The 20,847-nt window shown below is 39.3% G+C and overlaps 1 protein-coding gene and 1 long non-coding RNA gene across 4 annotated transcripts; one reads left to right on the top strand and one right to left on the bottom strand.

Moving 5' to 3' along the window:
* Window positions 1-1,070: 1,070 nt before the first annotated feature.
* On the bottom strand, window positions 1,071-20,251 carry LOC114082473 (uncharacterized). Of its 3 annotated transcripts, none has more exons than XR_011709037.1 (5): window positions 19,988-20,251; window positions 19,401-19,874; window positions 2,026-2,150; window positions 1,754-1,905; window positions 1,071-1,272 (listed from the first exon to the last, which is right to left on the bottom strand). It is a non-coding gene; the product is annotated as an uncharacterized lncRNA (long non-coding RNA). The 3 variants fall into 3 exon arrangements; XR_011709038.1 differs by having other exon boundaries at window positions 19,401-19,723; XR_011709036.1 differs by having other exon boundaries at window positions 19,401-20,251.
* LOC114080402 (S-phase kinase-associated protein 1) lies at window positions 17,670-18,654 on the top strand. Its single transcript, XM_034637306.2, has one exon. It carries the CDS (start codon window positions 17,760-17,762, stop codon window positions 18,249-18,251), a length of 492 nt encoding a protein of 163 aa, XP_034493197.2. The 5' UTR covers window positions 17,670-17,759; the 3' UTR covers window positions 18,252-18,654.
* Window positions 20,252-20,847: the final 596 nt, after the last annotated feature.

Raw genomic sequence — 20,847 nt, 5'->3', positions numbered from 1 at the left:
TGTTGATGGGTACCTAGGCTAGTTCCATAGCTTGGCTATTATGAATTGTACTGCTATAAGCATTGATGTGGCTGCATTCCTATAGTAGAGTGGTTTTGGATCTTTGGGATATATGCCAAGGAATGGGATAGCTGAGTCGTATAATGATTTTGTTCCTAGTTTTTGGTTTCATTCCTAGTTTTTTGAGGCATCTTCATACTGATTTTCAGAGTGGTTATATAATTTGCAGTCCCACCAACAATATATGAGTATGCCTTTTCCCCCACATGCTCATCAACATTTATTATTATTTATATTCCCAATAATTGCCATTCTGACTGGTGAGATGAAAACTGAATTTAATTTTTATTTGAAAATGGAATTTAATTTTGATTTGCATTTCCTTGTGTTATAGTTTAGATATTAGCTGTTCCCCCAAACCTCTAATGTGAGACAATGTGAGGAAGTTTAGAGGTGAAATGATGGGTTATGAAAATTTTAACTTAATCCTTGGATTAATCCACTGTAACAGATTAACTGGGTGGTAACTGTAGGCAGGTTTTGTCTTGCTGGAGGAGGCCGTCTCTGGGGGTTGCCATTGGGGTATATATTTTGTCCTTGTTGAGCAGAAGTCACTCTCTGCTTTCTGGTAGCCATGTCCTGAGCCACTTTCTTCCACCACATTTTTCTTGCATGATGTTCTGCCACATCTTGGGCAAGGAGTAATGGAGTGGCCATCTATGAACTGAGACCTCTAAAACTGTGAGACCTCTAAAACTTTTCCTCCCTTAAAATTGTTCTTGTCAGTTCTTTTGGTAACAGCAGCAAAACAAAACAAAACAAAAACAAGCAATTAAACAAACAAAAAACCTGACTAAAACACCCTGATTGATAGAGATATTGAACATTTCTTCATTATTTATTGACCATTTGTATTTCTTCTTTTAAGAAGAGTTTCTTTAGTTCTTTTGCCCATTTATTAATTGGGGCTTTTTTGGTGTTAAGTTTTTTATGTTCTTCATATATTCTGGATATTAATCAAGAACACAAGTCCATTCATGATAATAGCAAAAAGAATGAAAGCTACAAAATACTGTTGAAAGAAATTTTAAAACACATAAATCAATGTTCATGGATTGAAAAACTTCATGTTTTTAAAATGTTTAGGGAGAGAAATGGCAGATGAGAGGAAGAATGCACTTCTAGGAGTTTCTCAGCATCATTCAGGAAGTGGGAAGACTGCTCCTCAGTGAGGTGGGTTATCAGGTGAACTCACTGAAACCCAAAACTGGTCTGTAAAGGAAACCACAGAGACACAGAGAGTCAGAAACTTTGAAGAGAATGTAAGAAATAATACATTAGCCGTGCACCATCTTGTCAGGTGGTGGCCACTGAGGGGCTGGGGGAGACTACACAGTGTGACAGCAGTATGCAGAATAAGAACAAATTATTATTATTTTTTAATTGGCTTCAGGGAACCTTTGGATATGAGAGGGAGACTGATCTTAATGAACACAGAGTTCCACCGGGAATGTGGTTCACAAATAACAACCCCAAATTACTTGGGTCTCTTGGCCAGATAGCTTGGAGGGAACTGAGGTCACTGGCCCAGAAAGTGACCATGAGTATGGCCTGGGAGCTGTGTATAAATGCTGCTTGAAAATGAGCAGAGACAGATCAGGAACATGTAAAGGAAGCAGCCAGCAGTCTCATATTGTGACCAGCAAGGTGTGCCTGAACCAGAGTCACTGAAGTAGGCACTAATAGTATTTACCTGCTCATAGAGGCTCTGGCTACGAAGAGGAGAAAGCTCCCTTGTTGCTGGTCCCATAAGAGCCAATGGAAAGACATGCAGTGACCACACAGGAGCTTCTGCCCTCTAGGTGGATACTGGATAATTCACATTCACAGCAGGGAAGGTGAAACCTGTGGAGGGTTATGGGCTAAAGGTGAATTTTACCAGAGGCCCCAGAGATCCGGACAGCCAGCAGAGACCACTGACATCTTCCCAGCAATGAGGGCATGGATCAAATCTCAAACACCGACCTAAAGAGTTCCAAAGGTTCCTCAAAGTCTAAACCCCAACGACTGGAGCATCCAGGTCAGAAGTCTGCCTCACCCACTGCAGGACTGCACCATTCACCAGCACTTCCCAACTCTTCTCCCCTGTGCTGAGAGACGGGAAGCTGAGATTACTGCACCCAGCTGGCAGGGAGGAGCGGAATGAAAAGACATTAGACCTAATAATCCCCAGCTCTTGACCAACAGCTACAGAGCCAACAGTAAATATAAACAAGGAAAATCCATTCCTGCCAACCTTTTCCACAACCACAGCAGAAACAAGACCTTTATTTTTCATTAAGATTTTTCTTCTCTTTTTTCTTTTTCTTTATTGCTTTTCCCTCACATTCCCATTTTAATCCATTTTTTTCTTCTTTGTTTTTAAATTTTAACACTTAAAACATTTTCAAATATCGTTTCATGATATTGGATTATATTTTACTTTTTTACACTATATATGATTTTTTGTGTGAGTGCATGTGGATGTGTGTGAGTGTGTGTATTTTCAATGTGCAACTAGGTTTGAAAAAAAAAATATATATATATATTTATATTTATATATATATTTATATAATTTACTTTCACATAATTGTTTCCTTTTGTAGTTGTTTCTTATTTGGCTTTGATTTGACAGGTGGGGTGTAATTAGACCAGAATTTTCCATGACAAGGATAAACTAAAAGAATTCATGAGTACCAACCCAGCACTACAAAGAACACTCATAGATACACTGCACACAGAAAACCCCCAACAAATTCTAAACTCCCAAATAGATGAAGGCCAATATAAAAGTAATCAAGTTGACGAGAATCAAGACAATTAAATATAGCAAAAAACCAAGCTGGCAGGAAACTACAGACACATACCCATACCAACACTGAAGATAAATGTTCTAAACTCCCCAACTAAAAGACAGAAATTAGCAGAATGGATCATAAAACAATATTAACCTATATATTATTTGCAAGAGACTCATCTCATAGGAGACGATATTCACAGACTAGAGGGAGACAAGGATAGAAAAAAAATCTATGCAAATGGAGTCTGAAAACAAGTTGTCTTAATTTTTCTCATATCTGACAAAGAAGATTTCAAGAAAAAATTAATCAGAAGAGACAAAGAAGGCCACTACATCCTGGTAAAGGGAAAAATCCAACAAGAAGATACAGTGATAATAAATGTATATGCCCCAAATGTCAATGCATCCAACTATACACACACACACACACACACACACACACACACACACACACACAAATACTTTTTGACATTAAATCTCAGATAGACCCTAATACAGTAACACTGGGTGATTTCAACACACCCTTATCATCAGTAGACAGGTCATCAAAACATAAAATCAATAATGATATTTCCAACCTAAACAACCCTACAAATCAAATGAGCCTAATAGCCTAATATTTCACCAACAAATAGCTGAATTTACTTTCTCAACAGCTAGTGGAAGAAGTTTTTTTCAAAATAGAATATATGCTAGGTCACAAGATAAGTCTTGGAAAATGCAAAACTTATGATGCAATTCCATGTGTTCTGTCATAGCATAATGGAATGAAAATAGAAATCAACAGCAAGAAAATAGTAGAAAACACATAGACACATGGAAATTGAACAATCCCCTTCTAAATGAAGAATGGATCAAAGAAGAAATCATAGAAGAAAACAAGAAATTAGTATAAAAAAGATATGAGAACAGAGATTCCAAATGAATAATCTTATGCTCCATCTCAAAACCTTGAAAAGGAAAAACAATCTAATTCCAATGTCAGTAGAAGACAGGAAGCCATTAAGAAGAGAGTCCAAGTTAATGGAATTGAGAATAAAAAAACAATACACAGGATCAAGGCAACAGAGAATAGGTTCTTTGAAAAGACAGATGAGACTGATAAACCCTTAGCTGAACTAACAAAAAGAAAGACAAGACCCAAATAAACAAAATTGGAAACGAAAAAAGGAAATATTACCACACTTTTAAAATCCAGAGAATCATTAAAAACCATTTTGAAAATTTATACTCCAATGAACTGGAAAATCTAGAAGACTTTGACAAATATATATGACATGCCCAAATTGAACTGGTAAGATATAGAAACTAAGCAGACAAGTATCAAGTACTGAAATTAAAACAACAATTAAAAACCTTCCAACAAAGAAAAACCCAGGACAGGATACATTCTCAGTTGAGTTCTACCAGACCTTTAAAGAAGAACAAACACCAGTCTTCCTCAAATTATTACATGAAATTGAAAGTGAGGGAACACTCCCAAATACATTCTATGAAACCAGTACCACCCTGATACCAAAGCACATCAAGACACATCAAGAAAACTGCAGACTAATATTCCTGATGATCATAGAGGCAAAAATCATTAATAAAATATTAGCAAACCACATTTCAAAAACACATCAAGAAGATCATACACAGTTATGAAGTGAGTTTCACCCCGGGAATGCAAGGTAGGTTTAACACACACAAATCAATAAATGTAACTCACCACTTAAATAGAATTAAGGACAAGAATCACATGATTATCTCAATAGATGCAGAAAAGGCCTTCAATAAAATACAACACCCATTCATACTAAAATGCTGGGAATAGAAGAAATTTACCTCAGTATTATAAAGGCTATTTATGAGAAACCCAAAGCCATCATTATACTGAGTGAAGAAAAACTGAAAGAATTTTCTCTAAAATAAGGAACCAAGATAAGGATTTTCACTCTCACCACTTATATTTAATATACTTCTCAAAATACTAGCTAGAGAAATCAGGCAAGAGAAGAAAGTTAAAGGGAAACAAATAGAAAAAGAAGAAGTCTAACAATCCCTGTTTGCTGGTGACATGACCCTGTATCTAGAACTGCTCTCCCTGTAAAACAAAAATCCACCAGGAGACTTCTAGAGCTGACAAATTTAGCAAAGTGTTAGGATACAAGGTCAATAGCCTGGTGTCCCTCAAAAGCTCACGTGTGAGACAATGAAAGAAAGTGCAGAGATGAAATGATTCCATTATATGAGGCTTAACTGAATCAGAGCATTAATTAATCCCCATAGGGATTAACTTGGTGATAATTGCAGGCAGGATGTGGCCGGAGGAGGTGGGTCATTGGTGGCATGCCTTTGGGGTTTATATTTTGTTCTGTTGAGCAGAGGTCTCTCTCTGCTTCCTAGTGCCATGTCCCCAGCTGCTTTCCACTGCCACACACTTCCACAACGTTCTTCTGCCTCATCTCAAGCTCCAAGAAATAGATTTGGCCATCTATGGACTGAGATCTCTGAAACCATGAGCCCCCAAATAAATTTTTCCTCCTCTAATTAATTGTTCTTGTCAGAGGGGATAGTAGAGGATAGGAAAGGTAGCAGAATACAACAGTTACTAATAGGGCATTATGTAAAAATGTGGATGTGTAACCGATGTGATTCTGCAATCTGTATTTGGGGTAAAATTGGGAGTTCATAACCAACTTGAATCTAATGTATGAAATATGATATGTCAAGAGCTTTGTAATGTTTTGAACAACCAATAAAAAAATTGTTCTTGTCAGGTTCAATATCTTCTACTGAGGAAGAAATCAGGAAAACCATCTAATTCACACAGGCACACATACACACACACACACACACACATACACACACACACAATTTGGGAATCAATCTAACCAAAGAGGTAAAGGGGATCTATAATAAAATTTATAGAACACTAAAGAAAGAGAATGAAGAAAAACTTAGAACATGGAAAGATCTCCTGTGTTCTTGAATAGGCAGGATTAATATTGTCAAAATAGTCATAAAATATCAAAAGCAATATAGAGATTCTATGTAATCCACATCAGAATAACAAATGACATTCTTCACAGAATTAGAAATAATTTTAAATTTTAAAATCTTCAAATTCATTTGGAAGAATAAGAGACCAAGAATAGCCAAAGCCATACTAAGCAAGAAGGGTGATGCAGGAGGCATCACAATACCTGGTCAATGACACTACAGATGAGAGTAACAAAAACAGTGCGGCATTGACATCAAAATACACATGAAGACCAACGGAACAGAAGACAGACAAACCCACATGTTTACAGCCATCTGATAACTTGACAAATGATCCAAAAGTACATGTTGGAGGAAAGATAGCCTTTTAAACAAATGGTGCTGAGAAAACTGGACGTCCAGGGGAGGGGGTTGGGGAAAGAAGAGAAGTTCATTGGATTAGACAAAGGGAAATGAAGGGGAGGGAGGGGGATGGGAACAGGAAAGACAGTGGAATAAATTGGATATAACTTTCCCATGTTCATATGTGACTACATGACCAGTGAAACACCACATCAACCATAAGAATGGGAAGTTATACTCCATGTATGTGTAATATGTCAAAATACACTCTGCTGACATGTATATCTAAAAGAACAACACCCCCCATATCCATAGAAGAATGAAACCAGTTTCCGATCTCTCACTCTGCACAAAAGTCAAATCAAAATGGATCAAATACTTCAGATTTAGACCATAAAACTTGTAACTGCTAAAAGAAAGCACAGTGTCCACACTCCATCATATTGGTGCTGGCACTGACTTTCTTACATCATTACCCTAGGGACATGTATGACTGCAAATGTGGTACAACTCTACATCGTGTACAACCAGAGAAATGAAAAGTTGTGCTCCATTTGTGTACAATGAATTGAAATGCATTCTGCGATCATGTATAACTAATTAGAACAAATAAAAAAGAAAAAAAAGAACCCTAAAACTCAAGAAATAAAATCAAGAATTAATAAGTGGTAAGACATGAAATTCAAAATCTTCTGCACAGCAAAGTAAGCAAGAGCATGACAACCGCTTCTCTGACAGGGGAGTAGTATACAGAATATATAAAGAACTCAAGAAACAATACCAAAAGATCAAATAACCCAATCGATAAGTAGCTAAAGAACTAAACAGACATCCCTCAAAAGAAGAAACACAAATAGCCAACAAATGTATCTCTAGCATCAGGGAAATGCAAATCAAAACTACACTAAGATTTTCTCTCACTCCAGTCAGAATGGCAATGATCAAGAACACAAATAAATAAATGCTGGCAAGGATGTTGGGGAAAAGGTAATCTTGCACATTGTTGGGGGGACTGCAGGCTATCCAAGACTCTGGAAAGAAGTATGGAGATTCCTCAAAAAAACAGAACGGAACCACCAACAGACCCAGCTATCCCACTCCTTGGTTTTTATCTAAAAGAACTAAAACCAGTATACTACAGTGATACAGTCACTTCAACATTTATAGCAGCCCAATTTACAATACCCACATTATTGAATCCACCCATATGCCCATCAATAAATGAATGGATTAAGACAATGTGCATCTACACAATGGAGTTTTCCTCAGCCATAAGTAATGAAATCATGGCATTTGCTGGTAAGTGGATGAATATGGAGAACATCATGCTAAGTGAAAATACGCCAGTCTCAGAAAATCAAGGGTCAAATATTTACTCTCATTTGTGAAAAGTAGAGCAAAATAAAGCAAAGCAGGGAGTTGGGGATATCACAAAGATACAAGAATGATCGGTAGAGCAGAAGGAGACTGAGAGGCAGAAAGGAAAGACAAGATAGGGGTGGAAATGCAGAATTAAATTTTTAAACAATGCTACATATATGTACAAATATACCACGGGGAATTTCACCTTTATGTATAAGTAGAAAGAACCAATCAAAAATCAATAAATAGACAAGCAAAAGGAAGATCAGTAGAGGATGAAGAACGGGGGTGGTGACAATATTTAATAACTATAGGTGTGATTTTATAAGATTAAAAGAGTTATGCAGATAGATGGTGGTGGTGGGTGGACAACGTTATGAATATATGTAATACCACTGAACTGTAGGCTTCAAAATGCTTAAGATGTTTGCCAGGTGGGTGGCACACGCCTTTTCCCAGAGGCTCTGGAAGCTGAAACAGGAGGATCACAAGTTCAAAGCCAGCCTCAGCAACTTAGTGAGGCCCTAATCAACTTAGCGAGTCCTTGCTCAAAATAAAAAATAAAAAGTGCTGGGGATGTGGTTCATGGCTAAGCGCCCCTGAGTTCAATCTGAGATACCAAAAAAAAAATGGTTATGATGATAAATTTTATATATATATATATATATTTTACACAACAAAACATATTGGGAAAAAAGGCCAATGCAATTGAATCAATGAATACCAGCTTATTCACATACTGATAGGGACATACCCAGCCAAATAGCCAATACTAGTCAATCGCACAGAGCATGCACCTGTATCTATCTGCACAGTGGTTTCCATGTAATTGAATAGAGTAGCCTGTAGAATCACGTATTTGGATTTTAATGCTGGCTCACCTTACACACCCTTTTCTACCTGTTAGCCTCAACATCCTCATTTTTAACCTACAAATAATTGTTCTTGTCTCATGAGGTTACAGTGTGGATTAAGTGAGATAATCCATGTAAATATATAGCACTGTGCGCAGCACATAGTGGTTCCTTAATAAATTTTAGTTAATATTATTATTCCCAAACTGAAGACCTCAAATTCTTAGGTAGCTGAAAAGTAATTGTGGGAGAAGGCAGAGAGTTTGCACACCAAACATTGTGTAAAGATGAAATAAAAGGCATGACTCAACTATGAACTTATTACTGTTATTGTTTTGTAAAATACAGATTTTTAAATAAAATATCAATTCATTTGAAAATTTTAGTTGCTTTTTGCTAGGTATTTCCTGAATCACCAGAGAAAGAAAATTACAATTTGTTCTCTAAGTGCTTGCAGTGAGGAGTCTATAAATTCTTAGTATTTTTTATTTTAGAAAAGCTTCCTCACACTTGAAGAGTCTTTAATTAGAATCTGGTAAGGAGGAAACGGACTCTTCTAGAAGTGCTGCATCTCCCCTGGAGGTATCAAGCACAGGCTGAGAGAACCCGAGTCACACTGGACAGGCTTCACTGTCAATGGACCATGGATTTGCTGCCTCTCAAGAATCTGCTAACCCACTGGATTCTTTCTACTCTGCAAGAGGGAAAGCAAGTTAGTCCCTATTTTTCCCTTATTGTTTCTATTTATGGATGAGGAACTGGGGATGAGAATTTGATGAAGTTACTCAGTCACCTATGGAGTAGAGTTCAGAGCTTTTGACCCCAAATCCAGTTTTTTGTTTCATTTTTGTTTTTTTCCCTTTGCTTAATGACATGTTTCTGTGGGTGCAGTGTAAGTCTGTGTCTCCACGTGCAGCAGCTTTCATTGGATGGTTGCTTCCTGTGGAGCCTCTCACATGAAATGGGCTCAAGCCAAATCTCATTGTGTGTTTGGGAAATGGTTTTTATGTCCTCATGTATACTTTTATTGTTGGACTAGTTATAGGGTGCTGTGCTTTGTGATCCATTTGTCAGAGTCTACCTCTCCTAGTAATGGTAAGCTCCTTGGAGGCAGGTGCTGTTCTATCCATCTCCTGATCACTAGAGGCAGTTAGGAATTGATCAACCAATGTGCAGCAACTTTAGCTTTACTGAAATGCAATACAGAAGTTGACGATTGCCTATTTAATTTTGTCTCCTCTCTTGGACCACTGTTCTATGTCCTTAGCATATTTTGTCAGTATTATTTTTATTCATCATATTAAGTACACTCCTATGCCATCTATCATCCAAGAATGACACTGCAATGATTCCTTTTCTCTGTGGCTAACTTGCCCTGTAGCACTTAATTTACCAGACTATAATTTTCTTTTTACCTGTCTGTACCCGTCATGATGAGCACTGTGTCTTAATCGCCAAGCACCTACATGGTACCTGACATACTTAAGTATCTTAGGTAAGTATTAAATTGATGAATGAACATTAATGAATAAATAGTTTGATGGAGGTGCATTCCTACAGAGTTTACTGTGAACTTCAGTGTCCAACTATAAGAATATAGAGGCTGGGGGCTGCACCTCCTCTTCCCTTTGAAGAAACTAAGAAAGCTCGCTCTCCTTCCTGCCCTGAGCTCCAGTTCCAATGTGGATAGGAGGCACCTCTGTGCAAACAGAACATCCTGACTGTCTGAAGACTCTGGCCACTGCTGCTTTCCTGTTCACTTGGGAAAGATCACATGGCTCCCCCAGGACGGTTGCATTAAGTTGATGTTTTCAATACTGAGATGAAGAGAGACTGGAGACCCAGGAAAAGCTGGATCTTCCATAGGTCTGTGTGACCCCTCTTTCCTAATTTCCTGAGGAATTACCACTCCACCTTCACACAGACTTCTGGACCGTGGTGGTTTCCTGTCTTTCTGGCCAGCTTGCTTTGGAACATGTACATGATGCACCTTTTATATTCTGAGATTTCAACAGCTTGGTCTTCTGGAAGGAAGCCAGAAGTCCAGAAGATTCTAGGGACTTTCCCTGGCAAATCTGTCTTAGGAAACTTCCAGATATTGAAGTCCAGACTTGAACAATGCCAATATTCAAAACCTGTCAGAACAGAGATACTGTGGATGCAGACACTGAAGGGACTATTTCATCTAGTCTCACCTGGAAGGAACCTGTTGTCCTTGAGAAAGGAAGGTGATCCTTTGGCTTTGCCTCTCTGTCTCGTCCTCCAGTCACCAAATGCCTTTCCCCATTATCCAAGATTTGTTTTCTTCTTCTTTCCCTCACCTCTCTCTGTACTCAAATCAACCCTGGTCTTCTTGGGGTTTTTTTGTTTGGTTGGTTTTGGGTTTTTTTGTTTGTTTTATCATTTAACTAGACAGGACTTCTATCTCAGCTGGTCCCACTCAGCAGCTGTTCTTCACTTGGCACCTCCAGATGACATTTTGGTAGCCTTGCCCATTTCTGCCCCAATTGGGACAAGCTGGCTCCTCTGTTCACAGCACATTCTAATTCTTTGCGTATCTTCACATGCTATTGTAAAGTATTGGGATAGTTGTCTGTTGCCCCAACTTGATTGTACAGTTCCTAAGTACAAGAACTACGTGAAATGAAAGAATAAAACAAAACAAAAGACGAAGAAACTCAACAAACGTTTATTGAAGATCCTCCATTAACTTGTTGGAATGGAAAGGTACCTGATTGTAAGATTCAGATTCTCCAGGCTTCTAACAATTCTGGTCCCTGCCTACCTCTGCAGTCTCCCTTTGCTATGTCTTCATTTTTCTCTTACTTTTTCTGTCTCTGTTCTCTTACATTAGTCCCAAGAGCCTTCTTTCAGACTTTGAGGCCCTGGCGTGCCATTTTTCACTTTTCAGGTGGTAGCTGAAAGAAAAATAGTCTCGATCCTCTTTAAATCCCATCCAAGGAAGGACAATGGAACCCAACAGAGAGTCTACTGTTTTGAGAAATGTACCAGGAAAGCAGGGACTGATGTGGGGTAGTGACCAGAGGAAAATGCACCGCGAGTGATGACTTCCGGTGTGCACGTGGGAAAGGTTGATACTGGGGAACCCACCAATCTTCCCCCAGCCGGGAAAGGGCAGCTTAAAGCATCTTCTAGGCCCAGGAGCCATAGGGCTCTCTTTAGACCATCCCAGTCAAGTGACATGTGTCCTATTCCTCTCGTTACTCCTCTCTCTCCTCTTGCTTTGGCTAAAGCCAGTTCAGAAATTATAAGCAAGATGGAAATTGAGGGGTGAAAGGGTAAGGCAAGGGAAGAGAGAAGACAGGTGGCTGCAGGCCTGGCTGGGGACGAGGGGCTGATGCAACATTCAATCAAGCTTGGAGCCTTCACATTTATTGTACACGCCAGAGTTTAATTTATAGGCAAAATGTCCAGTAGTAGAATTGATGGGCCAAAAGGTATTTGAATTTTTAAACTTTGGAAGCTACTGCAAAATTGCCTTCCAAAGAGATTGTATATTATTTGACTTTGTTATCTTTGGCCAATCTGACAGGTAAAACATGTTATCTCATTGTTTTCCTTTGGATTATGTTGAATGATTGTCTATATTTATAGGTCACTTGTAAATCTTAGAATGCTGCCTGTGTACCTCGTTTGCCAGCTTTCCTGTTAGATTTTTCTTTTGTTAATTGGAAGAACTCTGTGTAATAGAAAATTTAGCCCTGTGAATAAATCAGACCTTTGTCCAGTGTGCAATTTTCTGAACAGGTTGTTTATCTTTTATTTATTTTTTATTACTTTTTCCCGTAGTGTTTTAAATTTATATATAATCAATAATCAGTCTTTGGAGTTTGCTAGGGACTGAACTCAGGGCTTTGTGTATGCTGAGCAGGGACTCTACCACTGAGCTACATCTCCCAGACCATCAGTCTTTATGACTTCTGGTTTTGTTATCTGGCTTAAGCATGTATGCAACTTCTTAGTCCAAGATTATATTATTGCTTAAGAATGTGTACACCTTCTTAATCCAAGACCATATTCTTGAAAGTCACTTGGTTTTCTTCTAATACTTTGTAATTTATTTTTTACAAAACTTTAATCTCTGAACTATCTGGAATATTTTTTTAAATGGGATTTAACCTTTTTCTTCACATAGCTAATTAGGTGTTTCAATATCATTTATTACAAATTTGAAAATACCACGTCCAAATGGCAAACTTATTTGGGTAAGTTTTTTGATTCTTTGTTCCCAGATTCTGTTCTTTGAGTATGTGTGCATTTCAATATTGTTGCAGAGTTCATATATACCTCTGTTTCTTCTTTCTATAAGGTATAACATTCGATTGTAATTTATGTGTTTCCTCAGAACCTTTTTTCTTTTGCATGGGACCCTAGAGGGACCCTTCCCTAAAGAGTTAAATATTGTGTGTATCCCCCAAATTAATTAAATACAATGAAGTTAAGTGGAGTTATCTTGTATGGTTAGTGAATCATAGAATATTAAAGCTAAAGAGAACCTTAGAGTTCATCATGCTGTTACAGGTGACAAGGTACAAAAAGGGCAATAGTTTCCATGCATTGGCCAACAAGCTATGTCTTGAAGTCACACTTGGATCAAGAGAGGTCAGGATGAAGAAAGATACAACTTGAATCTTGAGAGCAGGCTGAATGGAAAGGATGGAAGAGTTCGAAAGAAGAAACTTGACTTTCCCTTTGATGTCTTCAAGGAATTCATAAACCAGTAATTTCCTTGGGATTATTATTATTATTATTATTTTGTGACAGTGAACTACTTTTTCAGTTAGGAAAAAAACATGATAAATGTCACTTTTAAAAATGTCTGAATTTGCCCTGGAAAAAATAACACTTTTAAAAAAATCAATGTGTGAATTAGAGAGAAACTTGTGGTCAGTCATTTTTTCCCTAAATATTTATTTTTAGTTGTAGGTGGACACAATACCTTTATTTTATTTTTTAAGTGGTGCTGACTGTTGAACCCAGTGCCTCACAAGTGCTAGGTGAGCGCTCTACCCCTTTGAGCCACAACTCTAGTCTCATTGTGGTCAGCCATCTTTAGCAGTAAGCATGGAACTTGATTTACCAGAGTTCTTTCCTCTTGTAATGGGATGAATATTTATGTCCTCCAAAATTCATATGCTGAAACACTGAGTCCCTGGTGTGATGGTATTTGGAAAAGGGAAATATTTAGGGAAATAATGAGTTCATGAAGGTAGATACCTCATGAATGGGGTTAGTGTCCTTCTTCACCATGAGAGGATACAGGAAGAAGCTAGCTGTCTACAAACGAGGAAGAGAGACATCACCAGACACCTAATGTGCATGCACCTTAATCTGGAACTTTCCAGCTTCCAGACTATGAGAAGTAAATGTTTATTGTTTATGTCACCCAGTCAATGCCGTACAGTCTGCTATATTACAGCAGCCAGAACTGAGACACCTGCCTAATCATTCACAAGAGCCCAGAAGCATATAGAACCTGGGTGGGTATGAAAAGAGCTCAGCCCCCTGAGAGAATGACAGATAAATGGTGTGGAAAGCCTTAATCTTGTTCTTAATTTTCGGTAAGATGAAACAAAATGTAATATGGCTTAATACTAAGCTTGTTATGCATTCAAATGTGTATCTTCACCTTGAAAATTGAAATGACATTTAGGAAAGCACTTTTTATTTGTTCATTTAAGGGAAAGCTACTATGGAGACTCCGAGTTTTACCTAGAAAATCAATTGAGTTTGTTTTGGGGGGAAAATAGAACTTTATACTTTTGGAGTTAGAATAGATAAACGATTCTCAGATAGTGCTCATTGGACCGGTGCTGTACTAGTTGCAGTGAGTTAGGATCCCTGGGAGAAGGTAAAGTTTGAGTCTGTTCCGGGATTATCACATTTGTTTGATAGAATGTGGTAAAGCAAGGCGTTTACTACAATATTCAGAATATTTCACTAGTTTTGATGGATATCTCAAACATTTTCAGTTGATTAGATAAACTAGATCAGGCGGTGAGATTTTATTTTTTTAATACAGATGATCTCTGTGCTAATCAGTTTTCTGTTACTATAACAAAAATACCTGAGATAATCGATTTAAAAGGGGAAATATTTACTCTGGGCTTATCATTTTGGAGGTTTCGGTTCATGGTTGGTTAGCCCCATTGCCTTTGAGCCTGGGGTGAGGCAGTGCATCATGATGGAGAGCACATGGTGAAACAATTGCTCACCTCACAACAGTCAAGAAACAAATAGAAATAGACTGCTGTCCTACAATCTCTTTCAAGGAATGCTCCCAGTTGTGTAAAACCTCCCATCAGATCCCATCTCTTAAAAGTTTCCACCACTTTCCAAGAGTACCATATGGAGGACCAAGATATATAGTCCTTTGGGGGAACATTCCATATCCAAACTATAGTAGTCTCAAACTCTGGATGGTTTGACATCATTTTTCAGCTTTACAATGGTGCAAAAGTGACTTGCATTCAATAGAAAGCATACTGTGAATTTTGATATTTTCCCAGATTCATAATATGAAGTGCCACCAGGCCGAAGGGGCCCCAGCAAACTTCCAGGGGGCCCCAGCAAACTTCCAGCTGCCAGCTGATGATTGGCTCACAGCAGCCCCAGCAAAAGTGAAGCAAAACAAAAGAAGAATCTTAAAATGGCTACCCATCCTCTCACCCTGCCCTCAGGGGCGAGCAGTTTACCTTATCACTTACCCTAAGTCGTTCCCCTTGCGGGCCACCAAAGGCCGCAGTCTGGCTGGGCACAATTCAGGAGCCACTTGTCAAAAGAAACGAACTTTATTTTTAGAAAATACACACACACACACACACACACACACACACACACACACACGCCAAACCACACAGCTCTTCAGGAATTCCCTCAGAGCCCAACTGCCACCACCGGCTTCCCACAAGCCTCTCAACCTCCCCCACTCCTCCTGCTCTTGAGGCCAATTGGCTGGGTCGTGTGGGCGGAGCCAAAAAAGTCCCCCAATGAGAAGCTCCCTGGTCTGAAAGGGCGGGGAAACAGCCCAATGAGCATCACCTCAGAGGAGCCAATCAGTTGGCAGCTAGAAGTTTGCTGGGGCCTTTTTGAGCCAATCATCAGCTGGCAGCTGGAAGTTTGCTGGCAGCTGGAAGTTTGCTGGGGTCCCTTTGGCTGTGGCTCTCAACAGTTTGACATCATTTTTCAGCTTTACAATGGTGCAAAAGTGACTTGCATTCAATAGAAAGCATACTGTGAATTTTGATCTTTTCCCAGGTTCATAATATGAAGTGCCATACTCTCTTGCAACACTAGGCAGGAACAGCAAGCCACAGATCCCAGTCAGCCTCGTGATCACAAGGGAAATAAACCCATACTCTATCCTTCACTGGGTTACTAAGCTATGATGTGTGGTTGGTCAGGTATATTCAATGCTTTACTTACTATATTTTGAAATCATGATGAGTTTATTGTGACACAGCCCCAAGATAATTCAAGGAGCATCAGTACTCAGGAAAAAATTTCTGTCAGAGAGCTTTTAAAGTAAGATAATTAACTGGCTGTCATCACTGGACATTGGTGCCTCCAGGATTGCCTGACTAAAGTCTAGCATACTACCAGAACTGGCAACAAATTTTAGCAACTATTTTGACTAGGGGTCCTTGACAGAAATGGCAATGACTCCAGAGACTATTCTGCCCAGTAACTTTTACAATGAACTTTTAGAGTCTGGAGTTCCCTAGATCCCCAATAGGAACAGTCTTGTGGGAAGAGATGTTCCATGTCTACACCAACTTCAACCAGAGAAGTTCTGTCTTTACATTTCAAACCCATTGAGCTTCTCTAAATTTTCACTTAAAGAGTTCTGAGACATTAGCAACAACAAAAGTTTAGAAACCACTTATCAATTTTAATTCTCTCTCTCTCTCTCTCTCTCTCTCTCTCTCTCTCTCTCTCTCTCTCTCTCTCTCAATCTCACTAGGGATTGAACCCAGAGGCACTTAATAACTGAATCATGTTCACAGCCCTTTTTATTTTGTATTTTGAGACAGGGTCTTGCTGAGTTGCTTAGGGCCTTGCTAAATTGTTGAGGTTGGCTTTGAACTTGTGATCCTCAATCTCCTAAACCACTGGGATTACAGGCATGCTCTACCACACCTGACAATATTCTTATTTTTGAGAGGAGAAAAATTGTGACTCAGAAAGGTTTAATTATAAATCCAGGAACCCACTTATCCTTAGGATAAGAACCTAAAATTAAGTCTCAAGCCTATTGACTTCAAGTGGGATAGCAGGCATTTCCCAACTCACCAAAATGGTATTTCACAAGTGTGCCTGTGAATTGTGCACTTGCTCACATTTCCTTACAGATGTTTGTCTTGGTGTTATTAATCAGACAACCAGGAACACTGACAATACCTTAAGAAAGTTATCAATTACTTATCTCTTCTTTTTTGTGCCATATTACATTGATGGATGAAGAAATTACTTTTTCTTTCTAGTAAATGATAAACTTTTCCCAGAATGAAAAGAGAAAACAGTCAATCAGATTTTTACTTTCTCTGTCAAGGTCATGGCAATTATTCAGACTTTCTTCTTCTGCTGCTCCTTTGCCTGTTCTGACTCAAACCCAAAACTTATAGACACTTTTTACTAGACCTGTGCTTGTTCCCAGTTACCAGAACCACTGGTAGGTTCTAAACAAAAAGATCCACTGGGGCAAAGGAGAGGAACAATAGTGAAGGGTTTGGAGCCCAGGGAGGAACACAGCTTTCAATCATTCCACATTCAAATCCAACAAACACTTATGGGAAATCTGTCATGAATGAACTACTAAGGCTTACAAAAGATGATTTGATCTGCCTCCAGGAACTTACACTCTAATTCAGTGGGCAAATATGTAAATACAGTTAAATATAATGGTATCAGGAATAAAGTATACAATAAATGGAGCACCCACCTTTAAAATGTAAGAAGAAAATCCATTAAAAATATTAATGGGGGCTGTAGCTCAGTGGTAGAGCACCTGCTTCACACAGGTGAGGCACTGGGTTTGCTCCTCAACACCACATAAAAATAAATAAATAAAGATATTGTATCCATCTACAACTAAGAAAAAATTTTAAAAAATATTAATGGAGGGCTGGAGTTGTGGCTCAGTGGTAGAGCTCTTGCCTACCATGTACGAGGCACTGGGTTCAATCCTCAGCACCACATAAATGTAAAATAAAGATATTGTGTCCACCTAAAACTTAAGAATAAATATTAAAAAAATATTGGGAGTGGCCTTGTCCAGCACCTTTTTATTTCCTCGTGTGGTCGCCGCCCCGCTCCCTTCAGCCTCCGGACCGCCGTTTTTCTTGAGACCAAACACCATGCCTTCAATTAAGTTGCAGAGTTCTGATGGGGAGATATTTGAAGTTGACGTAGAAATTGCCAAACAATCTGTGACAATCAAGACCATGTTGGAAGATTTGGGAATGGATGATGAAGGAGATGATGACCCAGTTCCTCTACCAAATGTTAATGCAGCAATATTAAAAAAGGTCATTCAGTGGTGCACACACCACAAGGATGACCCCCCTCCTCCTGAGGATGATGAGAACAAAGAAAAGCGAACAGACGATATCCCTGTTTGGGACCAAGAATTCCTGAAAGTTGACCAAGGAACACTTTTTGAACTTATTCTGGCTGCAAACTACTTAGACATCAAAGGTTTGCTTGATGTTACGTGCAAGACTGTTGCCAATATGATCAAGGGGAAAACTCCTGAGGAGATTCGGAAAACCTTCAATATCAAAAATGACTTTACTGAAGAGGAGGAAGCCCAGGTACGCAAAGAGAACCAGTGGTGTGAAGAGAAGTGAAATGTACCTGACACTGTAACACTATAAGGATTGTTCCAAATACTAGTTGCACTGCTCTGTTTATAATTGTTAATATTAGACAAACAGTAGACAAATGCAGCAGCAAATCAATTGTATTACCATAATATTGTCCTTATTGCATGTGTACTTTGAGTACAGACTCTAAACCTATGGCTGAATTTCTTTTAGTGTGAGAGAAAGTTTCTTTTTTTCTTTACTCTGAATAAAACTGAACTGTGGATTCTCTGTAGAAAGTGGCATTTTGGGCTTTCCCTCCTTTTGTAAAGCGATTTCTGCCTAGTTTATTGTCCAGTTAACTTTAGTGAGCTTTTAAAAGTTGGCGTTGTAAATAAAACAACTTGCAAAAAATTTTCTGAAATAGAATTAAAAAATATTATCTTTATTCATGAGTTGGAAACTGGAAAAAGGCTACTTGAAGTAAATGTTCTGAGTTGGGGTTGTTAGGATTTCTTCCAGCCTCCTGGAGTCGAGCAGTACCACTGGGATAGATTTGCCTGTATGTAGCAGGGTTCCCTTAATTGGACCGAAGGACTCGGGTTTTTTGTTTTTTTAATCAGCTTTGAATATGTTGCCTAGAGACTCGGTTATTACCCAGTTTGTGGATTTGGAGGGGAGAAATGTAACTAGACAGTTTGATAGCTTTTCAATTAAAAAAGACACTTCATTCATAAAAAAAAAATATTAATGGAGTGTTATGTCAGCTACTATGTAAAACAGTAAACCAAATATGACTTGATTCCAGTTTTCTAGTGATTTATGTTTTCAGTGTGGGAGATGAATGCAAAAATGAAATCGTTTTTTTTTTTTTTCTCCAAACTGAAAATTTTAAAAATGTAATTGTTGCAAATATATATTACAGCAACACCCTAAAGGAGATTTAGGAATATAAAGCAGAAATTGAAAGTATTTACTAATTCTTTTTTTAAAAAAATACTTTTATCACTTTGTTATGTATCATTTCTAGCTCCTGTTCCAGGCTGCTTCTCCCCTCTCTCTCTCTCTACACACACACACACACACACACACACACACACACACACGTAACAATTCATGACAAAGCATCCTTTCATGTCATGAAAACACAGTCGTGTACTCATCATGACATTTCTATCAGTGACAGGCACATACCTGTTGGTGGTCCTGAGGGCAGTCCTGTAAGATGCTGTTGTTTGTGATGTTGTAGCCATCTTAGTGTGTGTAAACACATGCTGGATGTTTGTAAAAGAGGAAAGTTAGCTAACAGGGATTGCATTCAACCACTGAGCCACATCCCCAGCCCTATTCTGAGTTTGCTTAATGCCTCGCTTTTGCTGAGGTTGGCTGTGAACTCACGATTCTCCTGCCTCAGCCTCCCCAGCCGCTGGGATTAACAGGCGTGCGCCACCATGCCAGGCTTAAAAAGTATTTTTGATGTCGTCTGTCCATCTACATCTAAAGCGTCTTCCACTAGCCTTGGAAAGAGAGTACAGAGGTGAGAGCTACCTAAGAGGCAGGATAAAGGAGCAGAGAATTAACATTCGGACGCGGCAGCAGTGCAGGCAGAAGGTGGAGCAGTGCTGAGTGGGAATTCTTCCCTGCCCTCGGGGGATCCAGGCCGGCTTCCTGCAAAAAGCAAGCTTTGAGCTGGATCGCGAGTCCGGACTCTGCCAGGGAGAAGGGAGCGACACCCTCTGCAGCCGGACCGCAGTGGAGCTGCAGGCGCGGGAGCCAGTTACCTGTGGCCGACGGGAACCGTGCGAGAGTAGGGGCGTCGTGGGGACTGAGATCCACGAGCTAAGCAGGAGCCTAGGATGCCTACTTCTTGACATATAAGGCCAGATTTAAAAGCCAGCCCTGGGTCCCCTTGATTTACAAGGGGCCTGGGAAGGCAAACCTAGCTCTGTTCCAACCTCCGGGAGGACCCAGGTTAGCTCCGAACTATGCTTCAACCCGAGGAGAAAAATCGGGAACCCCATTCTGTCACAGGAGGAAATAACAATGAAGGTTGGCTATTTATTAGTCACTGAGAAAAATGCAACACTGTCTCAGGTCCAAACACAACCCTGGGTCCAGAGTAGAATGACTCCAGCGAGCGCCACCGTAGCAGGAGATATGGGGGAGTAGCGCCCTCTGATGGTGATTGTTGGGCAGCTCAACAGCGGGTCGGCTCTGCGCTCGTGTCTTGGGAAGGTAATTTATCCTCTCTTGGCTTGGGGATGTCTCAGAAAAGTTGGGAGGATGGGTACGGAGACAGGAATTAGGTCATGATCTTGCTCACTGTGGAAATAGGTTTGCACCAAAAACGAGGAAGCAGAGGGAGAATACCAGTGAAAATCAAAGGGGGAAAATAAGTAAGAAGAAATGATCTTTTCGAAATAGGGCAAAGTGAGTTTTTCTGGTTTGCCCTAAAACATTTGCATTCCTAAGGCTTGGACCCTCCTGTCTTATATTCTGGGGACTTATCCAGGCCTCAGCTTGATATAACAGAAAGGGGATTTTGTTTGTGTGCCTATAGACTGAGGTAGAGATGGCTCTATTAGCATGTGTCAGCATGGAGCACTGGGGATACCTGCTAAGAGTCCTTCCATCTATAAGG

The sequence above is a fragment of the Marmota flaviventris genome, chromosome 10 (genome assembly GCF_047511675.1).
Source record: "Marmota flaviventris isolate mMarFla1 chromosome 10, mMarFla1.hap1, whole genome shotgun sequence".
Classification (NCBI taxonomy): domain Eukaryota; kingdom Metazoa; phylum Chordata; class Mammalia; order Rodentia; family Sciuridae; genus Marmota; species Marmota flaviventris.
This window is presented reverse-complemented; position numbering and strand designations above follow the sequence as displayed.